The 27,695-nt window shown below is 39.2% G+C and overlaps 1 protein-coding gene across 1 annotated transcript in view; it reads left to right on the forward strand.

Annotated features, from left to right (window-relative positions):
- btbd11b (BTB (POZ) domain containing 11b) overlaps nucleotides 1–27,695 on the forward strand; it is a 95,542-nt gene that overhangs the window by 43,766 nt on the left and 24,081 nt on the right. Inside the window, exon 3 of the mRNA XM_017305166.1 lies at nucleotides 26,821–26,976. Coding sequence (XP_017160655.1) covers nucleotides 26,821–26,976 — 156 coding nt within the window. The remainder of the gene's footprint in view (nucleotides 1–26,820; nucleotides 26,977–27,695) is intronic.

The following is a 27,695-nucleotide window of genomic DNA, read 5'->3' on the forward strand; positions in this document are numbered from 1 at the left end:
CACACACACACACACACACACACACACACACGCACACACATAGACACACACACAAAGAGAAGTTAGAGAGACTAATTAATGTTTTTGGACTGTGGGAGGAAGCCGAGGTACAAAAGCAAACTATTAGATTCAAATTATGCAAACTGCTGATTATTTTTTAATGATAAGTTAGAAGAAAAGGTGAAAGCTCCCACCTGCTGCCTCGTCCTGCCCTCCCTGAAAGGCCTGCAGGCGTTTGGGCGTTTCGTGTTTGAGAAAGGGCAGGAGGTCTTCCTGCACCTGGACACCCTGCAGGTCAGAAACTGGACACACCTAAAAAAAAAAAAAAACAAGCTGAACTCTCTCAACCTACCCGGTGTGTTTCTTTTATCGCTTCTTTTGTTTTTCTTAGCAGTCTAACATTGAAAATGCAGCCTTGCAGGTGCCATGGCTAGTGTCAGATTTCATGCTCCCTGCAGGCGACTGGATAAATCACTTGAATAATTTCACAGATGAAAAGTGTACAGCCAGAAAAAAAGGTCACCCTAGTTCAGCGGTAGACATTGAATGTGTATTAGCGTGATTCTGTTTTCTCTGGCGTAACTGAAGCACTCGGAGCTCGATTTGTGTTATAGATGGAACCATTTTAAAGGTGTGCGAACACACACACACACAAAAAAATTTTGCAATCAAATTTCCTCTTATATAGCACAACTTTTCCTTCGTTTTGGTTGGAATTATTATTATTGTTTTCTTTTAATGTGGTGGGAGTGGAATATGAAAGAAAGCCTGCACTTCACATGCTGTAGTCATTAGCTTGAACGGAGAGAAGTTTTATAGCTTCCCACTCCATTACCAGTCCAACCATGTGCTCCGCTGCTCTTGCTCCCTCTGCGCCGCTGGTTGATTTGTCTATGGACATTTCTGGTCAATCAGTGCAATGTTCTGGATGGGTGAAACGGTAGTCTGTCAGCCCGCTGATTGAGGCTGGGCAACTTCTTTGGGGAGGGAGGAGCTCTTCATCCTGGAGTCTTTAAGTGGATGACTGCAGGCCAGTGGCTTCAAGAGCCTCCAGCTACTGATGTCATTGCGGGTTTTCTGGTATCAACACCCCCTAGGAAATAGCTGAGCTGTAGTGGTTTATTTCTGCAGGGCAACTGTGAGTCGCGATGGACCCCTTCATTTTTAAGAGACTTTCTTTGTGCCCGTGGCCCATTTTAGCCTAGCTAAACATAGCTTAAAGAGCTGTAAATGAGAGACAAATGCTGTATGAGTTGTGATATGGGTTTAAAACTCTGATTACAGAGGTTGACAGTAAAGGCCTATTTCTGTGCTGTAAAAGTTGCTGATCCGCAGCTGACGAGGACCGATTGTGTTTCACATGCTGCTGGAGGCGTTCAGTCCTGCTCCCACAGTGCCGAGGCAAAGCACATTATCACATTTTACACCCAAAAAGCTTCGGAAGTGAGCTTCAACCTTCAGACTATAAGTTTGTCTCTTCAGTGTTTGAACTCGAGCGTCACAAGGTCATCACAGGAAACACACAAAGTCCTTTGCCGATGATTGATAGTCACTTCCTGGCAGCATTTCCATAATATTTGATGGAAGGGGAAGTGTCCGTATGTCTCCTAATCCTCCCAAGTCCACTGGCTGTCTGTCACCGCCTCAACGTTGTGAATGGTGACCTTTTTTTTTGACTCATTTGTTCTTCACATTAAAATGCATTATAACTTGTGTGCTTTTTTTAACAGCCTTCTATGCGGAAGATTTTCAGAGAAACTTGAGTATTTGTTAATATGAAACAACAACCTTTTCACACTTTCATCAATTAATTTGTATCATTTGAATTTCCAATGTAGCCTTTGTGTATCTTTTGTAAAGTAAAGCAAGTAGAAGTGTTTACTAAAGAGAGAAGAAAGAGTGTGTTTATAATTTTATAGTTATCTTCATACTTCTGTTTTTATTTATTCACACAGTTAAAGTTGGAGTATGATTGGAATACCCTCAAGGTAAAACCTTCTTGTTTTACCTTGTGCACGCAACAGTTAAGAACAAAAAAAAAAAGAAAGTTGCAGGCGAGTGCAAACATTATGCATACAACACTAAAATGCATAAGGCATAATTCATGCCTGTACCTGCCCACAAAGGGTCTGGTATGACTTTCTTTGGTCGTCTTTATGCTGCCTAGATTTCTCTCACACCGTTTACTGAGAACACTGAAAGCAACAATTACACCACCCACTTAAAGGTGGCGCCAAACACAAAACAAGTCAATGAAAGAGTAGATCAGATCATTAGCAGAGGAAGAAAACAAAAGCAAAACTTATTTTCTTTAGCTCACTACCACGCAATCTGATGCTGTACTAGAAAATGCAGATCTCTAAATGGAGTGTCAGACTCATGTTCACAGACATGGAGATACCTGTTTATCTCCATGGCATAATGTGTAAATACAGCTGTTTAGAGCTTTATTTTGATTGAACTTAATAAATTCTTAATGTTGTATTGCATCACTTTGTGATACTTTAAATAAAATGTATTATTATTACTATAATACTTCCAACCCCATGCCATGGCATTGCTGCCCTCTGACAGCTACACACCTATGCTACAGTTAGCTTCTGTTAGCACAAACATGCAACACGCCCACCTAATGCAGGTGTTTTTTTTTTATTTTATTAATTTATTCTTCTTTATGTGGGATCTTTCAAGATCCACATAAGCAATCTAAGACTCTTATTGCTACTGAAAAGGACATTTTAAAATTACTTTTGTTTTCTTTTTCAATAAAAGGAAAGAAAACCTGTATTGGATTTTTTTTTTATCACAAGCTGCATTTTTATAGTGCCAAAATAGAATTAAGTATTTCTTTTATCTTTCCAGTGTTTAGACTTTCATTTTGTACATTATAGCTAGATTTTGGCATCCATTTTTTTCTTTTCTCCCACATTTTGCGTGATGCCATCACACATTTTGTTGTGATGGCATCTGTTGCTTGGTCACATTAACCATCATTCAGGAGACTCCTGTGTTTGACAAGGAGTCAAATCAACATAGCAACACAACTCTTGCCTGAGTTTTTTTCTCTTTTGTTCGTGAGTTCAAAGCCTTCCTTCCTTGCATGTCAAGGTAAAGATAATTCCTCTCATAATAGCGTGTCTTTCCTCTGTTCTAACCAAGAGTAAATAATCACCAACACCATCCTGTTGGGCAAGCTATGAATGGCTCACATGTATTGGCAAGTAAAATATCCCTGCAGGAGAGGAGAAGCACCGGTGTCACACAATCTGCTACACTGACTTGAGTCCAGGCACTCTTTCCATTCACAAGCTAACGATAAGGTCCAAAGAATCTTTGCTGCATTCAGTAAACGGTTCTTATGTAATTACTGAATTGTGTTTTAGTCACATTGCTCAAAGTATATAGGCCATTAAAGTAGTACTTTAAAAATCGAACACTTTGTTCTCTCATTAGGGCGCTAACACAAAGCTGCTCCACAGTCTCTCTTCATCTAAATTAACTTTATTGATCATCCGAGGTGGACAGGGATCAGAGAATTATCAGTCAGGCCCGCTCACACGTCAACTGATGTTATTTTGTCATTTTGGTCAGAGCTGGAGGATTTACTGAAACATTTATGCAACATTTATTCATAATTTATTTGCCTTGCAAAGGAAAGTTCTTTTTTTTTCTCTCTTTTTGTCTTTGTGTGTAGATGGCTTTTATCCTCATTTTGCTAACGATCGATTCTTAATTAAACACAGAGCAGCGAAAATGTTTCAGGATCTGGGGTTTTGTTTACATCGATATGAGATAGGTAAAAAACCATTGCCGGCTATCAGAACTTGCCACTGACTTGCTTAAGTTAGTGTTGTGATGTGCAAAAAAAGGGGGATATTACACTTTTCTGCAACTGTCTGTACCTTTTTCACTTGGATGATGCATATTATATGCAACAATCCTAAAGTCTGAGAGAGTGCTGAAAGCACAGCTTTTGATGTGTATACGAGCTTTAATAAGTTGTGTTGAGGAAAGATTGCGAGAACCAGTGTGAAATTTGATTGAGGTATAAATTCCAACATTTATGATGCATCTGAAAGTCATTTGTGTTGGTCACTGCTTCATGTTTAAGTTTATTTTCAAGTAAGACTTTGGTTTACAGTAATGTAAAAATATGCAAATTTGTCTCTGCATCCGCCTCTAACAGATGCCCAAATTCAGCTGGGCTTTGAAACGGTTTTGCGCTGTCAAATAAAACAAAAACACATCGTTCTGTAAGATCACAGCATAAATGCTGATGCAAATTCTAGAATAGAAGATGCGGATTTGCTAGGAGCGGATTATAATTAACCTTTCTCATGAATAATGTTTTTTTTTTTTTTTCCAGATTCATTGACAGATTTATTTACACCAATAGAAGCTTATCATCTATTCAGAGACAAAAGAGGCTTCATATGTTACATTTAAATTGTATTCAGATTTCTTTATTATAAAACTATGTGACATACAAGTGTCAGTAAAAACCTTTTAAAAGCACAAAACTTGACATTTCTCACATTTTATCATGATAAAACACATACTTAATTGTATTTTATTCAAATTTTATGTGACAAATCTCAAGGTAGTATTATTGTGAAGTGAAAGTAACATGCTGCCTTCAGACATCTACGTTCAGCCTGTCTGTAGGGATTTTATCTAAACTGTTTTATTGTAACTCTGGCTCCATGTTACAGCCATTGTCTCCAGTCTCATGTCTTTTGTAGCCTTGGGTTGTTGGCTTGTTAAGTTTTACATGTTCTGTTCACGTTTGCTTGTATAGAATGTTACATAAAGATTTTTTTAAAAATCTATATTTTCATTAGAGGCAGAAACACAAGGCTTCTTTTTGACCACTTCAAATTAACCAAAACTTTGTTTAGTTTAGATAAATAACTGAGAAATAAAATAAACTCTGGTGGTTTAGTCAGTTTTAACCCTCTGTCTCCGGAGAAAAATAAAATTATTAGATTAAGTGTTCCCTACCCTGTAACTATACTATTTACCCAGCTTCAAGTAAATCAATGTTTTCAACTTTGGACAAATCCCTGAAATAATCATATTGAAAAGGATGGTTTGTTTTGGGTGTGCCTTCTTGTTCCGGGTGTCAACCTTTATTGTAAATCAATACATTTTCATTTATTCTTTTTGTGAAGATCACTGGTTGTTCATCATTTCTGGAGTGAAGTCTAATTTGTCTTTCACCCAGGAATGTGTTGGGTAAGAGGAATGTGAGAAAATGACTTCATAAGGTAGATGGCATCTAGTTGATCAAAAATGCTCCAAAAAGATCAAGCGGTTTGCACAATAAAACATTTTAGGTGAAAACTTGAATACAAACTACTTCCTGTACAGTGAGTCAAACACTTTAGCCCTGTGGGCCTGGTGCATTAAGTACAGTAGCGGACATAATTACCTCAATCGAGAACAAAAATAGCCTCTTTGAAAGATTTCAGAAACTACCAGTTACTTTGTTTACTAAGGCTAGATGGAAGTTAGGCTACTCAGGATGAAGACAAGAGGAAATACTGACCTACTGAGCATTTCCACACACTGACTGGTAGGAAATGTGTGCAATATGTGAAATATTTTCTGACTTTAGTCTAACACCAATTAGCATATATTGGAAAAAGTAAGAAGTCAGTGTCTTTTACAAATATGAAATAAAGCCCTCAATTATCCAGTTGGAATAATTGAGGGCTTTATGGAGCAACCAACCCCCAAAATACTGTCAGCTCTAAATTCATTTCATAGCATATTGACGATTTTAAGCTATTATATTGTTTTAGAAAACATGAGGCTTTTCAAATAGGAAAGGGAGACAAGAAAATCCCCCGTTCTGTGTTTGTATCTGTATAAAAACAGATTAATGTTTTCCTCAGCAGGGAGCGGTAACTTCCTGCAGTCTTCTTGTCACCTTGAGTGTGGCTTATCAAGAGACAGACATTTGTCAAATGTTGTTTTTGCACTTGTGAATGTGAGAAGATTGGAGCAGCTCTTATGACTGTTGCAGCAATCTGTTCAACTTAGCAACAATACTGCAACATCTTGCAGGCTGTCAAGGTTCCTGTTTTCATCCCCGGCTGACGATGTTCTGCAGTATTGGGCTGATGCACCCCTGAACTGGCAGCCAAGGTTTGTTATAGAGCCAATTAGACAGATATGTGTTGGAGAGGTTCATTGTAGGATGGGACTTACAGCTCTTGTCCTCTATGTCATCCTGTCATTGTCACTTGTCTGGCGGCTCTCAAACATTTTTTGCGCCTTTGTTAAAATTTCAGAGTGTAGGGACTTAAAAAAATTGAGACATTGATGAATCATTTACCGTTTTCTAGCTCGGATGTGTCATATACCCCATACCATCCACTCGAAAGACAACGAGATCTGTGTGCAGATGAGTGAGAGAGGGATTTTTCCATCTGTACAAAAAAAATGATATGATCTCAATTTTTTTTTAAACTTTCAAAATCTATTAGAATTTAGTCGTGTTCAAAAATACATTTAACCAGTCAAATATACAAACACACCATATGGTTGCAGTTCACCTGTAATGAAATGTTCTGGTAAAAGTTCTAATGCACAAATGACGGGACTGCACTGCTACTGTTTGCCCTGGGAAGTTGGCTTTTTGATGTTCGCAGGCAGAAAAACAAAAAGAAAAACACTTCCACCTGGGAAGTGAACTGCCCTGGTTCACTATCCAATAAGGCTGCATAAAAACTAAAAATAAAGTACAAACTAAGCACTTCTGACAACTTATGTATTGTTAAATCAGAGGCTCACCTAGTTCTATAAATTATCTACTTGTTGCAAACTATTGTTGGTGGTTTGTAATGCTAACAGTAGCATAGGAGGGTAGGATGAGAATCAGAACTCAAGTATGAGTTGCTCTATTTCATTATATTTTTATTCAAATAAACGTAAAAAGTACAGTGCAGTAAAACAACTCCCAAAAGTAATTTTTCCCCCCCCAAAGTTACTGAAGTAAATGTGACTAGTAGATACGTTGAATAGTTTCTGCACCTCAGCTCTGATGTGGAGGATAAATTACCATTACTATCTTCATTTATTCTATGGGTTCTTTGTGCTTATATATTATGATGGGAATCATGCACAAAGCAGCCATCCTATGATTTTTCACTGGTTGTTCTTAGTTGATCACTCTGAATCTTTTTCTCAATTCTTGTTGTAAAATTATATTGGAAATGCTCAAAACAGTCAATGAGTTGTCAAATCTCCAACATATAATAAGAAGCATTCTCAAGACCCTCCAAAAGGCCTCTAAATGACCTTAAGAGGCTGTTCCCTTTTTGGCTGAATTTTAATGATGTTGTGTTCTTCTCTGGCCTGAAGGTGGCCTAAGCAAACATGTTAAAGCCCGAGAAATATGCCTTTACTGCATTAAGTCCTAATGGAAAATATCTCTCGTGTCATTTTCCTCCCTCCAGCAAATTGTTCCCACTTTCATTTCTGCCTGTGTTTTCCCTGGAGCTACCCATCAGCCCTTCAGCAAACTTAAGCTTTCTCTTTTCATAAATTTTGCTTGCTTTTTTTTCCCTGCCACCAGATTGTGATCTTCTCAGAAACATAACCTGCTGTGCTTTTCAACACAACATCACACCTTATTAGGATTTTGTGTATAGGACATGTTATCTTCTAAGTTTTTTTCTCTCTCACCATCTACATTCTTTTTAAGTTACTTGACCAACTTTTGTCAACAAATGTTATGTTTATTTATCCAGGGGGGAAAATTGTGACAGTGATTCCCTTTTAGATGTAGCTGCCCCCAGTTTTGCTACTAGTGGCACAGAGACAAAACATATTTCAAACTGTAGCTGCATAAAAACAGCTTTTCTGCTTTCTTGTGCAGTTTCACAAATACATGTGGAAGCATATCACCAGTCATTCTTTTCTACTTGTCTCCGTTTTTCATGATCTTTCCTTTGGTCCATGCAGTCCTGAAAACTGGCTCTGTTAAACCGCCAGTGTGCAGCACTCTGTGTAACATGTTTGCTTCTTTTCATGGCAGCCACACACTTAGTCAAAGCTGCTGCTGAGGACAAAATTTGCTCTCGGTATTGCGTGACTTGTTTACACGTCAATCACGCTCAACTCAAAACGGTCCAGTAGGCTCAATGTGTGAGTATTAGTATGGCAGGATGAAAAAAAATAAAAGAATGTTTAGAAATATGGTAGAACCGCAACATAAAAGGGGATTGTAGAAAAGTGATTTTGCTAAGAAAAACTACTTTGTGAGATTATCTTAGCAGTAGACATATTATGTATCATATATTACTTCATATAGGCTGCTTTTTTTTTGTACAAATGTCTTGCTTATGTCTTGCAAGTTGTGATGCACAATTGCACAAAATACAAGTATTGTTTTCCAGTTTTTGCAAGTAGATGAGCTTATGGTTGTGATACATGTTACGTCCTTCCATGGCTTTAGATTATTTCAAGATTTTTGTGAGTTCCGCTTGAATAACATAAAGGTAGCTAATGTGACATGACATCAAATCATTCATATCAGCTATCACCCACTCGTTTACACAAAAGGACGATTAGCAAAGTTATGTGTAAATATGTATAATAAACTGCTGTGTCAGAAAACAAGTCCAAGTCTTAAGGAGCAGCACACATGCCCAAAGGTACTATTGCTATGACACACTTTTCTGCGTTCAGCTCTAATGGAAAAAGACACATAAAGGGTCACTCAGAGTTGCTGCTGTAGAAGAGGAATTAAGTAAGAAAAGTAAAAGAAAATAAATTAAGACCTTGAGTCGAACCGAGTGCACAGCAGTTAAACTTTGATCTAGTTCCTCATTGAAAGAGGCATCTGAGTCTTTTGGAAACTCTTGAAAGCAGACTTGAGTTCAAGGCGTAGGTTCACTATTCAAGCTTGTGCTCTCCATCAAGAGTCTGACTGTACTACCCCTGGCTGCCGGGTCGGCGTTATATAAACCATATAAGAGTGTCTAGTGTGAAAAGAGTACAGACTGCTGCTAATGGAACAAGGAGCCTAACATAAACAGAGAAAAATCATGAGCAAAACTCATTAATTGCAAGCAGTGCAACAGGACAGAGTCAAACAATGGAGTCACAAGTGTTCAGAGAAACATTTTTCCACAAGACTCTTGACAGCGTGACATTATCCCATGGAAGAGCTGAGCACATTTCTGCCATTTTGGCAAGTCAGTCATGGACTCATAAGACTTGCATAATGAGTTTAAGTACACAAATTCTTGTGACTCACATACTCTGTCCAATTAATGGTGACAGAAACAATAGGGTTTTTGTATAATAGCAGTCAACCTCTCATGCGTTCAGTAATGTTGACATTTCTGTGCTAATCTTTACTGGAACTCCCAGAAGTTGACATAAATTAAAGCCCCACTGATTTTACGGCTATGGAAGCTGGCGTCCAAGGGGGGAGAAGGAGAGACTTTGAAAAGAAAGCCGGTGTTCTGCCAGCACTGTTTAATCATGCATATTCTTCGGTCACGTAATGTCCCAACATACCTAAATGAGCGTTTTGTTAAGAGTGGTGTGAACACATTTGGACAAGCTTCAGTGAATCACTTTCAGACACACCAGATTCAAAGTCGTGCATCTCACATTCAGCTACTCCGAGGCTGCGTCACTTCAAAGTCAGACTATCATTCTCCACAAGGACACCCTCACGTACATCACACAGAAGATTGGCTTTATTTCTGAAGGAAGAGACAAGGAGGTTGTCTCTTTTCCTTTGGACCTGACGTCTCTGGGTTTGGCCAGTTTCCATCTTTGGCTTTACAGTCGAGCGCATCGAGGTGTGAGAGCATTAAGTGCCACAGCTCTCCAAGCTGAAATGCTAGGTGGAAGAGAGCTGGTCTGGGTTGGAAAGAAGAATCTGTAGTGCCTGCGGCGGCCTGGGACCAAGCCACCATTAATTACCACTAACGAGTTAAGCATGAGTGACCTGATGATGAACTACTCTCTGCACAGATCAGAGACGAGCATCGGATGCAACTCTGTGATGGGTTATGTGAGGGAATGTGGCTGGGCTGGTTTGGAGGGGTGTAGCAGTCTGAATGCATTTTGATGGTGCATAAATAATTACTGAGGGAAGAAGTTTCACAAAGAGGAATTAGAGGAGTAAAGGATCCTCTACAAGTGCTAGTTCCAGTCTTATGGCGCCATTTAGATTCATTGAGATACCTGAGCAAATATGAGCTAAATTTGGTGTTCCGTGCAATATTTGTGTCTTTAAGCAACTTCCTTGTTTGCGTTGGTGCTTTTTTAGCCTTTTTTTTAGCCTTTAAGGTGGACCACACCTCAAACACTAAGCTTGAGAGCTGAATTACTCATAGTTCTCTTTCACAGTATTTCTTTTATAAGCTATGCATGCATTGCCTGCTTAGAGAGTAAGACGGGAAAAAGAGAAAAAGGGAGTTACAGTAAAAGCTTCCATGTGCAAAGAGGATTTTTTTTAAGAGCGTGCAGGCATGTGCACGTAACTGTGATGTGCATCCTGCCCATGTGTTTGGACCTGAAATGGAGTGTTCCCTTCTCCCAGCAGACCCCCTCCACCCACCATACATTTTACAGCAGTGTAGCTGGAGCTGTTTGGAGAGAGGTCAGGGAAAACACATGCAGGGGAAATCCAGAGGAATCAGAGGGAAACCCAGTCTGGCTGATTCCCTGTAGCCCACTAGCATCAGCTGCTGCACCGAGACATATTTACTTTGGCACGGTTTTCAGTATAAGATGAAGTGTTGACAGCGAGTGAGAAGGTTATGACCTGAAATACAAAATGAGCTGACGGGAACGATGTGTGTGTCCCGTCGTAAGCTCCGGCGTTCAGATTTTTTAAATGACTTTCATTAAAGTTACAACCAGTAAATTGTTTCTGAACCTTTAGTAGAACCAGTGTAACTTTGTTGTAAGTCAGATGAACCATCTGCTTTAGCTAAACGTTGGCAGTTTAAAATGTCTCAAACTGAAAGCTCTCATACCTGTAGGTCAGGGATGCCAAACTCCAGTCGTCAGGAGCGATTGTCCTGCTGCTCCCCCTCATCAACACGTCATGTGGTTCTGCAGAGGCTTGGTAACGAGCCGTTCATTTGCTTCATGTGTGTCGGAGAAGGGATGGATCTAGAATTTACAAGATCCCTCGAGGTCTCGACTTGGGGACCGCTGCTGTAGGTCAGCACTGTAGTTCCAGATGTTAAATCTCCACTACTTTACAAATGAAACCATTTTACCTTGGAGTAATTTTACCTTTTTTTTTTTTTACCCCAGCCAAATAGCATCAACATGAAGGCTACAGCTCATTCATATTTGAACTAGTGCAACTGTCATTCTCTTGTTTGGAGCTGCTACGCATCAGCAAATGCTCAGTTAAGGGGATAAGATTAAGTAGAAACAGCTGTCCAGGCAGAACATGCTGCAGCTATTCTACCTGCGTTAAGTGATCCTGTAACTTTGCGTCTTTATCGTTGCGTCCCGAGCTCTCCACAGCATGAAAGCGTCGGTTCTTGTCATCACAAATCTGTTGAGGCGAGAGCTGCATTTAAATTTCTAGATCGCCCCGCCTTATCATTTGGTTTACAACAGCAGGTGAGATCCCTGTTCATACTGCTACTGCGTGGAAATGTGTAAGGTCGCTTCTAATGTTTGCTTTGTTCCAAAAATATTTCAGCTTAGGTTGGAAAATCCTGCATATGGTTTAGCTTATGTCCGTGTCATATTTTCTGTCCGACAGGAGGGGGAGGATTCATTTCGTTCTCCAACAGCCTCTTGTGTTTCTGTTGTGAGCTCTACATAAACTTTCTAGGCACTTTTGGACATCTGAGTTCTGCCTTATACATTCCTCAAACTTAACATAAAAATTAATGGGTTAGAAAAATTGCTAAACAATTTAGACTCAACTTAATATACCTGTAAGTCCACATCTTGGTCCATCAAAAAATTCTCCAACCCTATTTAACCACTGTTAACATTTTCAGTGTTTGCTATGTTTAGTTTGTTCCTCCTACTGACAAGCTGATGGCTTTCCATCACTCTGAAAATGTCCTCACTTTGGATAGATGCTCATTGCGATAGACCATCTATCCTCCACTACTAGTTAAAGGAACAATTAGCAGTGATAGATTCATTGGATCCCACTTGAAAAAACAAAAAAAATTACAAGCTTCCCATTAAATGGGTTCAGAGTGAAGATTTTTGTGCTACTGATTTATTGAGTGATAATGAAAATTGCACAATTACCTTCAGGCTGGTGTTCAGCTTCAGGTCTGAATGCAATCATTCACTCGCAAGTCTTGACAAAGGGGGCTTTGTTTTCCTTAGACCATGTGCATTTTCCAATATGAGGAAAACCGTTGAGGTCGCCGGGACTCATCAGTCAGTTGAGGTTTTTGCAAAGTGCTGAAAATCAAAAGATTACATGGCCGATATGAGTGTTCCCTCATTAGGAAAATGACAAGGGGTGTCTGCTAACCAAAGCCCAGAGCAGTGTGAGACATCGCTGGGAGGACCGAGGCACCGACGGCCGAGCAGCAACAGGGAGCTGCTCGCAGCAACAGGGAGCTGCTCGCAGCACCGGGCCTCATCATTCTCTGCCAGTCATGGCCCGCTTCCAGTCGATGCCTCTGCTGTGTGAGGCCACTTTGCAAAGTCAGAGTGATTGATTGCGCGAGGTATGTTGAACAATTACGGGGCAGTTTGGAGTTCTGTGTCTGAAAAATTGGTGGTGTCCTGACACCATGAAGCAACTCCGGGAAGAGTTATGCGTCAACATTTTTAGTAAGAGAGACAGATAAGTTCCCGAAGTTTCTTTTTTGAAGGTAATAATAAAATCATTAGGTCGAAGAGTGCTTTGTGACTACAGGGACTCTGAGCTGTTCTTACCCTAGCCACTTGTCATGACGTTTAAAGTCTTACACACACATACATAGGCTGGGGAAAACCACCCTCACTCGAATATGCAGGAGCACATAATTACATCATCACACAGGTGCTTTTATAGTGCAACAAGCTTTATCTTGCAGTTTTCATTGAATTTAGAGTCATCTGCATGCTATGTGTGCAATAAACTCACATTTAGAGCTGAGATGAGAAGGCATGTTTGCGTTTGACGCTGCAGTGACGCACAGCGTGGCAGGAGTCTTGCCTGTCTGCTGGAATGGCAGCAGTTATCAGATTATTTCTGCCTGGTGGCAGGACAGGAGGGGCAAAGGGAAAATAAATTCACATTTTTAGCTTGCAGTTTGGTGTTGATACTGGATTGATCCTTATCTTGTGCAAGTAAATGAGTTTCATTAGGTAATATTTATAGTCGTGTAACAATGTTTATTATTGAAGTTAATTACGTAGTGGAAATAAATGAACAGATGGCCGATGAATTGCAGGGAACATTTCAACTTTAAAGGCTGGAGAAAGTAAGGTCAGCTTTTCTGTTTTTTATTTTTTTATTTTTTTTCCCCCCAAGATATAAAATTAGGAAAAATACAAATAAAGACTGAATCTGGTTTCATTCTAGAATAGAAATAAACTCACAGGCTGCAGCCCTCTTTGCTCCTGGAGCAATGCACTTATTTTTGACTATATTTTGGTTTTCTAGGTTTTCAACAGAGATTAATATAATCTTTGGACATTTACTGAAGATAACAGGAAAAGAAGCTGCATAGTTGACCACTAGGGAGGCAGTTAGATGAAAGAGCCGACCAAGTGAAGATGCAACGTGCTCAAGGTGTGACCAGACCAAACCTGCCTGAAATTAAATCACACCAAACATTTTCTGTTTAATATCAATAAAGACCTTGTATCTCAGTGAGATTTACCTATGTAAATGAGGGTGAAGTAAAATAGAAATACCTAGCATTACTATAGTAATTATTTGCTAAATGTGAGATAAGCAAGATTCATTTTTTACTTCTTTCAAATGCAAAAGTAATAACTACACTACATTCTCTGTCTGACTTGGGTCAAACATTTTGGGTAACCTTCCATAAATCTCTCACAATAGTTTTGCTGGAATTTTGCTTTTTCTTTCCTGAAATGTTTGCAAACACTGAATTCATTGTCATTGAGCCACTTTGTAATGGACAACAGTCCCTCATGGAAAACTTCAAGCCGCAGAGCATGTTTTCAAACTTTACGGTGCTTTTGCAAAGTGTTGTGTGTTTGATATCTTCAGATGAAAAATGAATGTTATGATTGTGAAGGAAGTAACTGATGTAGGACTTCTCCTGTGTCGCAATATTTTCTTAGTAGTGACGCCTGTGGTTTGGAAAGAGAACTGCATCAAGGGAAGCAAAATAAACAAAAGTGTTTAGTCTTGGATGATTGTTTCACACTAATCATTGGGGATCAGCTAAATATTCCTGATTCTGGATTGTTTTATACTCCTTGTTTTGAATTCTCACCACAGCTGAGCTATTTTAATTTTGTCATCATAACAATAATATGATTCTTTGCTTAGTGTACCTTGCAAAAATAAGATGTTTAAAACTGTTATTCTGATGAAAGGATCACACCTCTGTTAAGGTAAATCATTTCCTCTTCTTCTTTATGGTCTTGTTTCTCATTTATACACTATTATAAAGGATTGTCAAGTCTTCAAGGCTTTTAGCAAATAAAAGTTCTGCAATTATCAGCTGTGGGACGGAGGGGAGACTCCTGCCTAAAACGTTATGAAATAAAATTTGTCTAAACTAATCTATTTCTGCTTGATAATAAGATAATGGAGAAATACACTGGCACTACGCCAGTGCTTGAACCCCAGGCAGAGAAATGCATCACTTTGTTAATGAGGAAACTCTGACTTCATTACATCTTTACAATCGATGCGGAGATTGTAGTAAAGTGTTACAAGAATTACTACAGGAATTGGCTTAGTTGTGAGATTTTTTTATTGAAAAATATATTAATTCTAAAATGATCAGACATCCAATCATGGGCTGATCACCGTCTTCTGGTGGAGATTTCTGCAGAATATCATGTACTTTCCAACATGTTCAGGTTTCTCTGACTCTCTCCCTGCTCCAGCTCTCAGCTAAATATTAGGATAGACGTGGCTGCCCAGCAGGGTTGGTTCACAGAATAAATTGCAGGAGCAACTTTACTCAAGAGTAACAGCTACTTGACTTTCTGAGACCAGAAACCTACGGGACACACATGTTTACCCCTGGATTTACTCTAAGTCCTCTCTTACCCCTCTTTCTGAAACGGGCCCCATGAGGAACCTTTGAGGGAGAGGCCGCATTTTTGAGTCTGTCCATGTTTGATTCCACCCAAAAATCCACATTTCATTTAGCATACTTGCAGCAACAGTTTGTTCCAGTAGATATTTTAATATGTGAAATGTCTCAGCATCATTTGCTCTCAGCAAAGTAGAAAGACCATCTTTGATTTTGACGAGACATGCAGCTATTGCTTCACTTTGGTCCTTTTTTAAAACACTTAACACTGTGGAGGAAAAAATATATATATATATTACAACTTTCATTATTTAAAAAGTACAGTTCAAACCGTTTCTCTGTACAGCCTCCCCTGGGAAGGCTTTACTGATGGATTACAAAGCCTGGTGTCATCATGCCTCACTGCTCCTTACATCCATCTCTGCCCAGAATACATTAAATCATCCACTCTGCGCTGCAATGCATTTTTGTCATATCTTCCATCTGCTACTTCCATGAAAGCAGCCATTTTCTCAAAACATATCAAAAGAAGAGAAAATGTAACGGGTAACATGGGTTGGGGGGGCACCTGGTGTATTGTCTATCCAAAGGCAAAAGATTTGAGGTGGCATTCCTAAAATATCACAGAAATCTCCTTTGAAAGCTAGCTTTTGCAAGCCTATCATTAAATGTGATTACGAGAGATCTAGAGCTGTGGCTTCACCTGACGCACACTAAAGAGACCCCCACCCCTCACACAGACTCAGAGATGAAAACACACGGGGATGCAGGAATAGACATTTAGTCATGCACGTCTTGCACAGGCAGTGACTGTACGCATCTGGCCTTGAGGACTCTCTGGTCGTCATATCTCCTTTGCTCTTTATTTCATCGTTTGTGAAATTCTGATGTCCAGGAGCGTGTTTTACTGAAAGCTTTGTCTTGCAACTCAAAACGATTCCATCCCTTTTTAAAATGACCCTCAGGAAAATGCCTCTCAGCAGAAAGTCTCATTTTATAAAAATTAGTCACATCCTTTAATTACCCCAGCGCCTCAAGTACAAAATGAACAATTACTTGAGAGCACTGTTGCATTCACCAGTAAGTCTGCGTGTCTCTGAGGTTTGGAACCTTAATGTGTTTTTCAGGGTGATTCGCAGCAACTACATCTATGATTTGCCCCAATGCAACAGCCCTCAAAAAGACTCTTTTTATTATTATTATCTGTCCCAGGTTATTGGAAGTAGCTCCAAAAACCTAAATACTGGAGAGTTTATTCCTCAGACACCACCAAGAGCTCCCTGAGACGCATCGCAGGATGAGCAGAGAGATTACGGCTCAGTGGCTTCAGATTTTTTTTTTCCTGCTGCTGATGATTGCCAGCGTACTCTTGAAAGCATCCTGCGGGAAAGTGTGCAACACACGGATATTACACGCAGACTTATTACCCTTGACAGAAGAAATGAGATGAAAAGAGGGAAATAATAGAAAGAGCCACCACCTTGGGGTGGAATAGCACACAGCCTGCAGGGAGGCTGGTTTCCCTCTGATTGGACGAGATTGTGTAACTTCAGTTGTGGCCTTGTTGTGCATCGGTCACCCGTCACAAGATGTCCGTCTTTGTGTGAGTGTGTGTTTGTGTGTCGTTGGCTTGTTTAGTGTTGTGTCTCTGTTTTCTTTTGACTTACTCACAGTTGCTTCCTTTTTTAGCTCTCGTCCTGATTTTGACATCATAACCGAGCTGACCTCTCTTCATCAGATTTTAGATCCATTTAGTTTCTTCACTTTTCAGTGTTTCTTGACACAGAATATTATGAAACATTTTAAGATCAGTGTGAAAGAGAAACAGAACATTAAGTCAACCTGTTAGGTCCTAGACAAACCAATACAAAAGCTAAATATGAGGAATTACTGATATTAATGTGTAGTAATTTTGGATTTCTTTATAAATCTAAAATTTTGCCGCAGAGACCCTATAAAACCGTTGAGCTTCCGGAGCTCAAATGTTCAAATTGGCAAAACAGAGAATGGCGACAATCTGCTTAAATATTCTTTGATGTCTTCGTTATTCTTTCAGCAAAAAAAATGTGATAGAGCCTTTTTGTGATTTGGCCACTGTTTTACCTGGCGTTCGCACAATTCTCAGAAATTAGTTTTTAGTTTACAACTCAGGTGACCATGCCAGGCAAGGAGATGAAAAGTGAAAAAAAAAACACTTTGTACACAAGCTGTACAGTTTGCTGATCCCAAGAACACTGAGTTTTCTTGAAAGACAGAGTTTCTGAGAGCATTTCTTAAAATAAAAGCTGAGCTGACTGAACAGAAGGAAGCCTGGATATTTAAAATTCACAAACATTTTAACAGGTGAGACATCGACTAAAGATTGCTCCACTTTAAAGTCTTGTTTAGTTCTTTTGTCTTGGCTACAGTCATATCCAGCCTGCTCTGACAGCGCGCGTCACCAGGGCCTTCATATAAAACAAATAAACAGCTTCGCCATGTCTCTTTACTAATCCAACCAGAGCCATTTCATTAGCATATTTAATTAAAATGCAGCTTTGGTCATTAATCACAAATTTGTTTGTAAAAAGAGAGAATACGCAGGAGAGAGAACGCAGCCTGTGGGGCATCCGGCGTTCACTGCGAGCAGATCAGAAATGTTTCCATCCAGAGAGCCAGACCTTCGGTGACCAAACGTCCACTTTTCCCTGGACATGTCCACTTTTTGCATTCCATCCAGGGAGCTTTCATTGATGAAAATGTCAAAGTTTTCAACATATTCTTAAACTGACTGGTGTAATGCATGAAATATGACAGTTTTTTATTCATGAGCGGCTGCTAAGTGGATGTTTTTTTTTTTATCCGTCCTAAGACTGAACAGACAGCGCAAGCTGCACCGCTGCTGATGTTTACAAGATGCTTTATGGATGAAGCAGAAAATACATTTCTGCAACCATTTCAGCTGAAACACTTGAGTGGCAGAGTGCACTGTGCACACAGGTGGCATATCTGTTTTTGTGTGTGACCAAGGTACCAAAGAAAAATATCTGTCAAAGTGAAAGTTCATCTAATTAAATTGACCAAAGAGGAATTTAACAACTAAACACTGGAGCATGCGCTTTTTTGCATCTTTAAGAGAGTGGCACTTTCTATTTTTCTATAAAATATTTTCATATTTTTTGTGTCGTTATTGTCTAGGTTTACTAGCTATGGAAAAGTAACTGTTAGGGATGAACTGATGAGAACATTTGAGATTACATTATTTTATAAGTGTCATAACCATTGTTTGTTCAGATGCCTCTTTTGCATCTTTTATCATGGCACTACAACACTGCTCAAACACGACTGCATGTTGAACAGACAGAAATTGGTTTTTGTTATTTTTCATCGGAAATCAGGGCTTTATAAATGAAAAGCCCTGCGGACTCGGTGAACCATTTTCTCATTAATCACATAAACAATCTGTTGATTGCTGTTTTTATGACATGTTCTAAATATCGCTCCAAACTGTAACGTCTAAGTTTTAAGTTTGGAAAATTAACTGGAATGGCCCCTGGAGATAGATGTTGGTTCTTCCACCAATAAGAAGTTGAAAATCCAATAATGTTGTTTTAATATCTGTGGTAATAACAAAAAAAAAAATGTTTATCAGCTTACAAGTGCAACAGATAAAGTATCCCAACTTTTTCTTCAGCTTCCAACAGGGTCAGAAGTTAATTTGTTCCAAAACATTTTACATGAGCAACATTTTACATTTGTAAATCATTTATTTATTAATAATGAATAGTTTTATGTCTGTTCTTAAAGCCATGTTTTACCTATGTTTCATTCTGCAATTATTAGAAATATCCCGTGTGTATTTTTTCTTAGTTATTACTAAAATTCTTTTACAGAAGTCATTCAAGTGCGTCTCCGTATCGTTTTATTGCTTTATTTATTTCAAATGCACTTTGGAGCATTTCCAGTAGCGATGACTGCACATCACATCCATTCTGCCATACTGAATTTAAAGTGCCTCTTGTGCAAACTTAACTGCACAAAAATAATACAGTAGAGTTCAATCGTGGAGCACAAAATGGGAAATAAAAGTGTGTGGACGGATGCAGGTGAAGAAGAAGAAAAAAAAGAAAAAAAACATCTCCAATATGAAGTTACTGCACTCTTCGCTGATGCGGCGGTCTGCAGATCGGTTTGTGGTGTCTGAATCCTCAGATCTATTCTGATCAGTCACAAACAGTATGTCCGGAAAATCTAATTTATAGATAAATTTGATTTGGCTGATTTGATTCAGTCTGATGAGCTCAGAGTTCCCTTGATCACCTCTCATACTGTTTCAAGATGGCTGCTCACTCGACCTACTTCCTGCCAGCTGCAGATATTTACCGCCCCTCTGCTCACCTGCAGCCACTTCACTAATCAGCCCAGCAGAGTCCAGGTTTCCACTGGTCCTAAATGAAACTCTGATTTGGTGCCCAGTAAATTAGTTTTCTGTCCCTGATTTACATTTTTGTATTTACTTATTTTGTCTATGTTTGTACTTTTAAGTTTGTTTACACCTCCTCTTTGTGATCTTTACAAGCACTGAACCTTTTAAATCCAGGGGGATTTTTAAAAATCATGATAAAAAAAAAAGGTTTGATGCTCTTTCTCTGCGTTCTTTAGGCAGATTCCTCAGTATTGTGTAAGAACTTTTCAGGAGGTCTTTGTATTTCTGTCGATTCGTGACATGATGAAATTTTGCAGGCTATTTCAGGCCTGCTTGTTAGGAACTTCTCCAGAGCAAGAGAGGAAATATTCAGTTCGGATTGAGCTGCACCAAACATCTCACTTGGAGCAGACATGAAGTGACTGCAATTAAGACTTTTTAACAAGCAGTAATCACAACGTATCTGCTTCTCTGTACACTCGCTTTTGTGTTGTAAGCAGCATGACTTGTTATTAACTTGTTTGCAGATTTTGACTGTGTGGAGCTATGTCTGTCTGTGTGTGGCCTTGTTTATGATACGTTGTAAGGAGCAGTTTTCCAACATATACGACGGAGCAGTATGTCCTATTTTAGGGACCCAAAGCTCAGTCAGAAGAAGAAAAAGTGCTGATTTTGAGTTAGAGTTTAGGACTAAGGTGTGACTTAAGTTTAGGTTAGGTTTGGGGTTAAGCATGCAGCAGTAATGATTAGGTTTAGTGTGAATCACAGGGTTAGGCTATAAAATGAATGAAAAATGAATGGAAGTCAGTGTGAAAACAGAAAGACCCGCTATGTGTGTCTGTGTCTATATTTGGTTGTGCTTATCTGGTGTTGGCATGCCTTCTTCATCTGCCTGTTCCTTAGTTTGAGCAAACATATGCAAGTGTGTGCATATTTTCTCACAGGGCTCATGTTCGTGGAGTCCTTCTTTGAATCCTTATGGCTAAAACAAGACTAAACCATTAAAAGCTTGCGGCTACCTCAGACCAAACTGTGGTCACCTCAGGAACCCAAACTCAAGTTGTATCTTTAGATTTACAGTGCTGCATAGGGGTTATTCCAGCTTTCCTTCAAGCTTCATCCTATGTTTTGAAGAAACATAGGATTTCTTCTCCACAAACGTTTTTGTCCAACGCTTTAGCATACAGTTGTAAGTAACTTTAAGGTGGATAGAAGGCGTTCTAACTCATTAAATCGTGTCAAGGCGATGCTTCCTGTTTTCCAGAGTGCTATGTTTCCCTCTATGATCACTTGCTTGGTGTGCATATGGTGGCCATCTGGCCTGGCACAACAGCACTGGAGCCTGGAGTGGGTTGCACTACTACGGTCCATGAACAGCAATAACATGATTAACTCCTTCGGCATCAGACGCACGCTCAACTCACATGCTTTCCACCATTTTGCTTAGAGTGTTCTTTTTTTAAGATCCTGTAACTTTCATTCTATTTTATTTTATCTCTATTTTCAGACTGATTGACATGTGGCGCTCAAGTCGGTTCCCAAATATACCCAAAGATACGCTCTGGTGCACCTGCTCATGCAGTCTAATCATAGTTTGCCAAATCAAAATTCCTGCCCATGCATCTAATTTCTGCATGAAGCCAAAAGCCAGAGCGTCTGCAGAGTTCAGCCATGTTTTGGGGAAGTTCACTTCGCTGTGTGTCCAACAAAAATAGATTTAAATACAGGGTAGGAGCCACACTGAGGTCACGGTTTCTACTCTCCTGGTTCCGCCAACCCTTCGACAAGTCGTCTAAACTGCAGTCATCTGTTCTTTGACAGACGGAGTCAGAAGAAATAAGAGAGAGCTGCATTTAGGACGACTTAATGTTTTTTTTCATACAAGGTCACTGTGAGAATGTGGCCTGTAAATCAGCACAGCGGGGAAGAGCTGCGTGCGCCACACTTTGATGCAGTTACAGTTTGCTCTCACAGAACATTTCTTTTGTAAGTCGATGCAAATTGAAATTTAGCGCAAAGACGCATGAAAACAGATATTTTCTGTGCTAGTGTCCAAAAACAAAAAGATACAGAAAAGATTAGAAACGTTTAAATGACAACATGTCCAACTTTGAGTGCAGCCAAACAAAAAAAAAAAAAAATTATCATCTGTGAAAAATCAAGCTGGTGAAAATCCACAGTGCATCAACTTTGAAAGGTGGATAAAAAAGAAAAGTATCGTTACTAAATGCATCCATAAATTGAAAAATATGAAGAATAAATAGAAACTCATGTGAAAATGATGTCAATCTATGCAGGATTATTATTTCTCATTTAATATTACACTGATATGTAGGCAATCGTTTTATCGTTCACTCTGTACCATTCAGTGCATTTGGCATTAAGGATTAAATATGGATGCACTCCAAACCTAGTATTGGCCCATCCTGTGGATTCCTTGCCCACGCTTGCTTATTGCCAGCCTCAGTCTGTTCATAATATGCTGGGAAAGTTGCTGATAAAGTGGTCAGCGATGAACAATTCATTTACCATTCAGATCGAATTTCTCACCTCCAGCTTGAAGTTAGCAGCTTTGACATAATGATTATTTGTGTTTCCGCATTCAGCCTCCACCAGCAGCTCGCTAGTCTTAATTAGCTGCTTTTACTGTATCATAAAACTGTTTGATGGTGCATTAAATTAATTGAGAAGCAGCTACTGCCTCATAAGCTTCAATGCAATCAATCATTTTCTCTTGCTTGTTCACATAAATCACTTACACTGTTTGAGAACTGAAGGTGACAGATAATAAAGGACAAAAATAAAAACCAAGAGACTAATATTTTGTCATATTTCAAAAAAAAATTTAAGGTCCACTGTGCTTTAAAGTGATATGCGCCTATTTACTTAGGTAAATCCAGGTGGATAAATATATATTTATAAAATGTGTATGTGTGTTGTACATGTTTCTCTCAGCAGCTATCTCTGCACAACTCATTATAGATCTCAATTTATCTTTTAGTTATTTGTTTAATCTGACATAAACCAGATCAATATTTTTTTTTTCAGCTCTCGATCCTTCTGGTAAATTACATAATAAAAGTTTCTTTTTTTGCTGAATAGACTCCATCCTGTGAGCCAAAATGTTGAAAATCAGGCACATTTGATTGCTAAGACAGGCAGATAGCCCCTCCAAAAATAATCAAATAATAAGTGCTACTAGCTTGAGAATGATAAAGGAGGGCAGTATTCAGCTTCTTCAATAACCTCCTCCTCAACTCTGTTGAAAATTTATGGCTTCTGTTTAAAAGCTGAGTTTTTGCCTGGAAACCAGCCAGTTTAAATTAACCGTTTCTGCCAAGAAAGATGCTTAAATATCCTGCCAGAATAATTTCCAATGCTTGGTGATGGCTGCAGAGAGGACGTGTTTTTTCTGCAACCTTCTAAAGGACAACCACATATATACAGACCCATGCAGTACATTAGACTATGATGGAGTCAGTTTATTTCAGTCAATTTCCAACACCAAGTTAAACACTTTACATGTGTTAATTACATGGGTTTTAACACGTTAATCAGGAGCATTTTCTGCCAACACACCAATACAAAAACTATATTTAAGAACAGAAATATGGTCTTTATAAAAAAAAAGTATGTTTAATACCTGCTTAAAAGTTATTTTCAAAAAATGCTTTTAATCTGACAAACAAGATTCATCATGAAATATATTCTACTTTATTGAATATGATTGGACGTGTGGACAAGAATGCTGGTTTGACCCATCTCAATGGTCGCTGAAATAACCTGAAAAGGACAAACGTAATAATAAATAATTTTTTTTTTAAATTGCTTTTGAGGTGAGGTTCCGCAGAATTGTTTCAAAATTAAACTAATGAAACAGAGCTGGTGTTAGAGTTATTATGTTTGTTATCATTCTTATATTTATAAGTTTATGTTACTAGTTTATATTTAGAGGTTTAGTGTTCAAACTTGTTGAAACTTGGGAGACAAAATTAAATCTTCCTTAATCAAGCATGTTTGTACAGATGGTGACTTAGATCTTCCTGGGGAAGTCCTGAGCTGTAAAACCTAGTATGTGTTAATTTAGTTTCTGTGTCTCCCCTCTGTCTGTCTGAATTCACATCCTACTGTAAAGATAGGATGTGTGTTTCACCCCCTCCATTCCTGTTCACACCTTTCTCTCCCCTGCTAATAAAAGAGACAAACAAACTGAAGGTTTTCAGAACGCTCTATGAACAGCTCGGAGGAGCAATTGATAGAGTCTTCTCCTTTGCAAAGTTTGTCATAAAATTCATATACGTTGTCTGTGGTTCTTTTATGTAGGTTCTAGGAAAATACCTATCAGCTGGACAAAAATGATGGCACCTCTAGAAAAGATTTAAAAAATGTGAGAGTTTTGTCCTCCAATTAGAACCACATAGACTGCATCTTCAAGCTTGTAATCTGTCGATCTGCCTATTTGAAGGGCGACAGTGACATGGTGTGCGCCACACTGAACATGGAGCAAATGAAGGAGAGAGTTGTCAAGGAGTTTAGAAAGAAAATGATAGACGAGCTAATAGATGCTAACGGTAAAGGCTATTAGTCCGTCTCTAAGCAGCCTGACGCTACTGTGGCTACAGAGCACATATCAGATTCTTCAGAAGTTTAAGGTCCAGAGGACCGAAGCCAACCTCCCTGGCTGTGGCTCCAGGAGGAAAATTGACGACAAACTGAGGAGAAAGACAATACTGATGGTAACCAAAGAACCCAGAAAATCTGGACTGGAATTTGCAACAATACACATGGACAAGCCACAAATCTTCTGAGAGAATGTCCTTTGGACAGATGAGACAAAACTGAAGCTTTTCTCTTATTTTCATCAGTTAATTTTAATCAGTCATTTTTTATGTCTTATTATTTTTGTCAGTATCAAGTTATTTCAGTGAGTATTGAGCCATTAACGGAGGCGTTCCACCAACTTTATCCGCAAGTAGAAATGGGATGTGTCAGCATATTTGTGTGTAAATGTACATTAAGCTGAATGTTACACCCAATTCTTTTTATATATTGATTTTGTTTGTAGTTATTTTATAAAGAAAATAACTTGGTAATTTGAACTGACAATGCATGTTCTATATGCAGCTGTCCATCCATCAAAGAATAAGACAAGTGCACATTCTGTGACATCTTAATGGAAACTCCTGTGTACTCATTACTTCTTCTCCAGCGACAGTCTCTTGCCTGAAGGGATTATCCCGTGTTTCTCCTTCAGTGCCACTGAATACTATCTGCCATATGGCTAACAGGGCAGGTCCACTCAAAGAGAATCAGGTGTTTAATCCTCACCATACACACATTACGAAAAGGTAAATTAATACCTGTCACTGCGTCTCTATGGCCGTAAAACCAACTGAGAGCGCTGTGCCATCAAACTGTATTGAAAAACCAGAGGACAATGCATTTCTTGGAAGATGTCCAGGTTCGTGGAACCAGGAGCAGGATACTCACAGAGGCAGAGAGGGGGAGCACCATCAGCTCCTCCCTGAGGGCAGACTGAGCCTCGCATTAGGAGGCAGAGAGTCAGTGAGTCACCTTGCCTTAGTCCATCCTGATAGCAATCACCACTTCACTGTCAGCCGGGCCTCTTATTCCCACCAACCAAGGTTAAGGAGGTTGACAGTCGAGAGCTCAAGGGTAAAAGGAATATATCTGAAGATTTTTATTTCACTACAGGAGGTTTACCCAAGATTTTTTAAAAGAATTTATGCGGACTGAGACAAGAATTGATTTTAAAAGGCTCGACTTTTCCAGAGATGAATTTTGCCTCACTTTTCTTCCCTGTGTGGTTTTTGAGCATTTGTCCATATAAAACGTCTTTGAACTACGACTGGTCCACTCACTGAAAATGTAACTTGTTGGTTTCATTGTCCCGTTGAACTCGTATTGGTCTCCTATATGCATCTAATGCATATAGGAGATGTAATCATTGATGTATGTAGGAGTTTACGTTTAAGTCAAGTTGCTGAAGTTCTGTAATTGCTTAACAAGCTCAAATCGTTCTTATATCCAGATAACATTTAAAATAAGTAAAAAAAAAACAAAAAAAAACAACAATATTGCTTCCAGAAGCAGCTGGATAGGCTGCAGTTTTTCCTAGTTTAGACACAACTTTAACACAAATATGACTTGTTTTATTGTCTTGCTTCACTGTTGACTCTCTCATTGATTAAAATTACAGTAAAACTTCAAACACAAAATGATTCCAGCCCAAAACACAGTTATCTTCCTTACTCTTTAATCTGCACATAACCCAATATATAAAAACACATCTTTTTGTTTTAACACTGCAGTTCTTTACACGATTGGTGACAAACAGCGTTTACCGAGATCCAGGTTGACAAACGGCATCGTGAGTCCAGGAGATCATTTCCACTGAATATCTGTTCCTGTTTCATTTGGAGATCATTGCCTGAGGTTTTTAGTTAGATTTTAGGCTGCGAGTCTCAACTTTTTTTTTTTTTTAGAGAAACAGTTTTATAAGCATCTGTCCTTTCTCACAAACCGAATCAAACTGAATAAAGAAGGCTATGTTTGCCACAGGCAGCATGCCCATTATTTTAATAGCACATTATGAAAGTGGAGACAGTGAAACCGAAGCTGCTTTTCTCTCACTGATTATGAGGATAAACAAAGAGAGATTGGTTTTGCTGTTTCATGAGAGGAAACGATACAAACACTAAAAAGAGCTCAGCAAGACAGCCATGCAAGCTGCACAGCAAAGACGTGAACGAAGTCGTTCTGCTCAGATGGGACTGGAATGAAACTTTTTAACCCCATGTGCAAAGTATTGTGTGTGGCAGAAGATTTAGACTGCGACACACCCTGAAAACATCGCCCTTATGGTGAAACACGGTAGTGACGGCATCATTCTGTAGGGATGCTTTTCTGTAGCTGTGACAGGGATTTTCAGATATTATAGGAAGGTGGGTGGAGCTAAATCCAGGACAATCCTGAGGAGATTTGATGTATTTGCAGTGAAATGTGGTCTCAGAAATGATTGACTCAAGGGGCGCAGAGCACAAAATCACACCACACTTATCAGATTTATACATGTTTAGAAAACCCTGAGCACACTTGTGAATCACTGCAGCAGATTCCTGGGGCGATATTTAAATTTTTCCTGACAGCTTGAACTGTACTGATGTAACACTCGGTCTATTCCTTTCGCGCCCTCAGGTGTGCTCAGCCTTCCCGAGGGCCTGACTCTTCACAAGGAGCAGCAACAGCAGAGAGCGGCGAAGTGCGGGGAGGGAAACTCCTTCAGTCAATCCGAGCTGCGCTCCATCGAACAATGCTTACTGGCCACAAGGGTGGGCAGCATCTCTGAACTCAGTAAGTTTGAGATTTATTTGTGAACTTGTTTGTGAGATATAGGTAGAGGATGACTGGGTATGGCATAAAAACTCTGACTTTAGAGAAAGTAGTTGCAATCACACTTTTTTTTTTCAGCCGAACAATTTCCAAGTGGAGTAAATTACACAAACCTTCCCTGACATCAGAAAGAAAATTTGGAAATGATGCTGCAATTAAAATAATCTAGAGAAAAAAAAAGCAGAAACGGCTTTTAAAGTCCACTGGTTCTCCAACTACTCTGAGTCTGATTTCCCAATGATTTCCGAAGCAAACTTAATGCAAGACAACTCTTTCTTTAATGGTCACGGCACCATCTGTGTGGAGTCATCGTTAACTTTGTGATTGACTAAAACAACCAGCTGCAATCTGAGTCTTGGCAAAGCTGCCAAGTCCAAAGCCTGTCTTGTAAGAAATGGTTGTGAAGCTCTCAGGTAACTGTGAATGTTCTTGGTTTTTATCCAGTCTAAACCTCCACATCAGGACAGATTGGTCTGCAAGTAAGAGCAAAGTAGGCATGAACAGGAAGAACGTGCAAATTTCACTTAGAAAGGCCCCAGTCAGGATTCAAATGACCTTCTTGGTGTAAGGCAACAGAAGAACAGCTCCACAATGTAGCTTTAGTAAGTAATCTTCTTTCCTGCAGGTTGAAAATTCAGTTTGTGTGTGTGTGTGTGTGTGTGTGTGTGTGTGTGTGTGTG

This window comes from Poecilia reticulata, linkage group LG6, assembly GCF_000633615.1.
Source record: "Poecilia reticulata strain Guanapo linkage group LG6, Guppy_female_1.0+MT, whole genome shotgun sequence".
Classification (NCBI taxonomy): domain Eukaryota; kingdom Metazoa; phylum Chordata; class Actinopteri; order Cyprinodontiformes; family Poeciliidae; genus Poecilia; species Poecilia reticulata.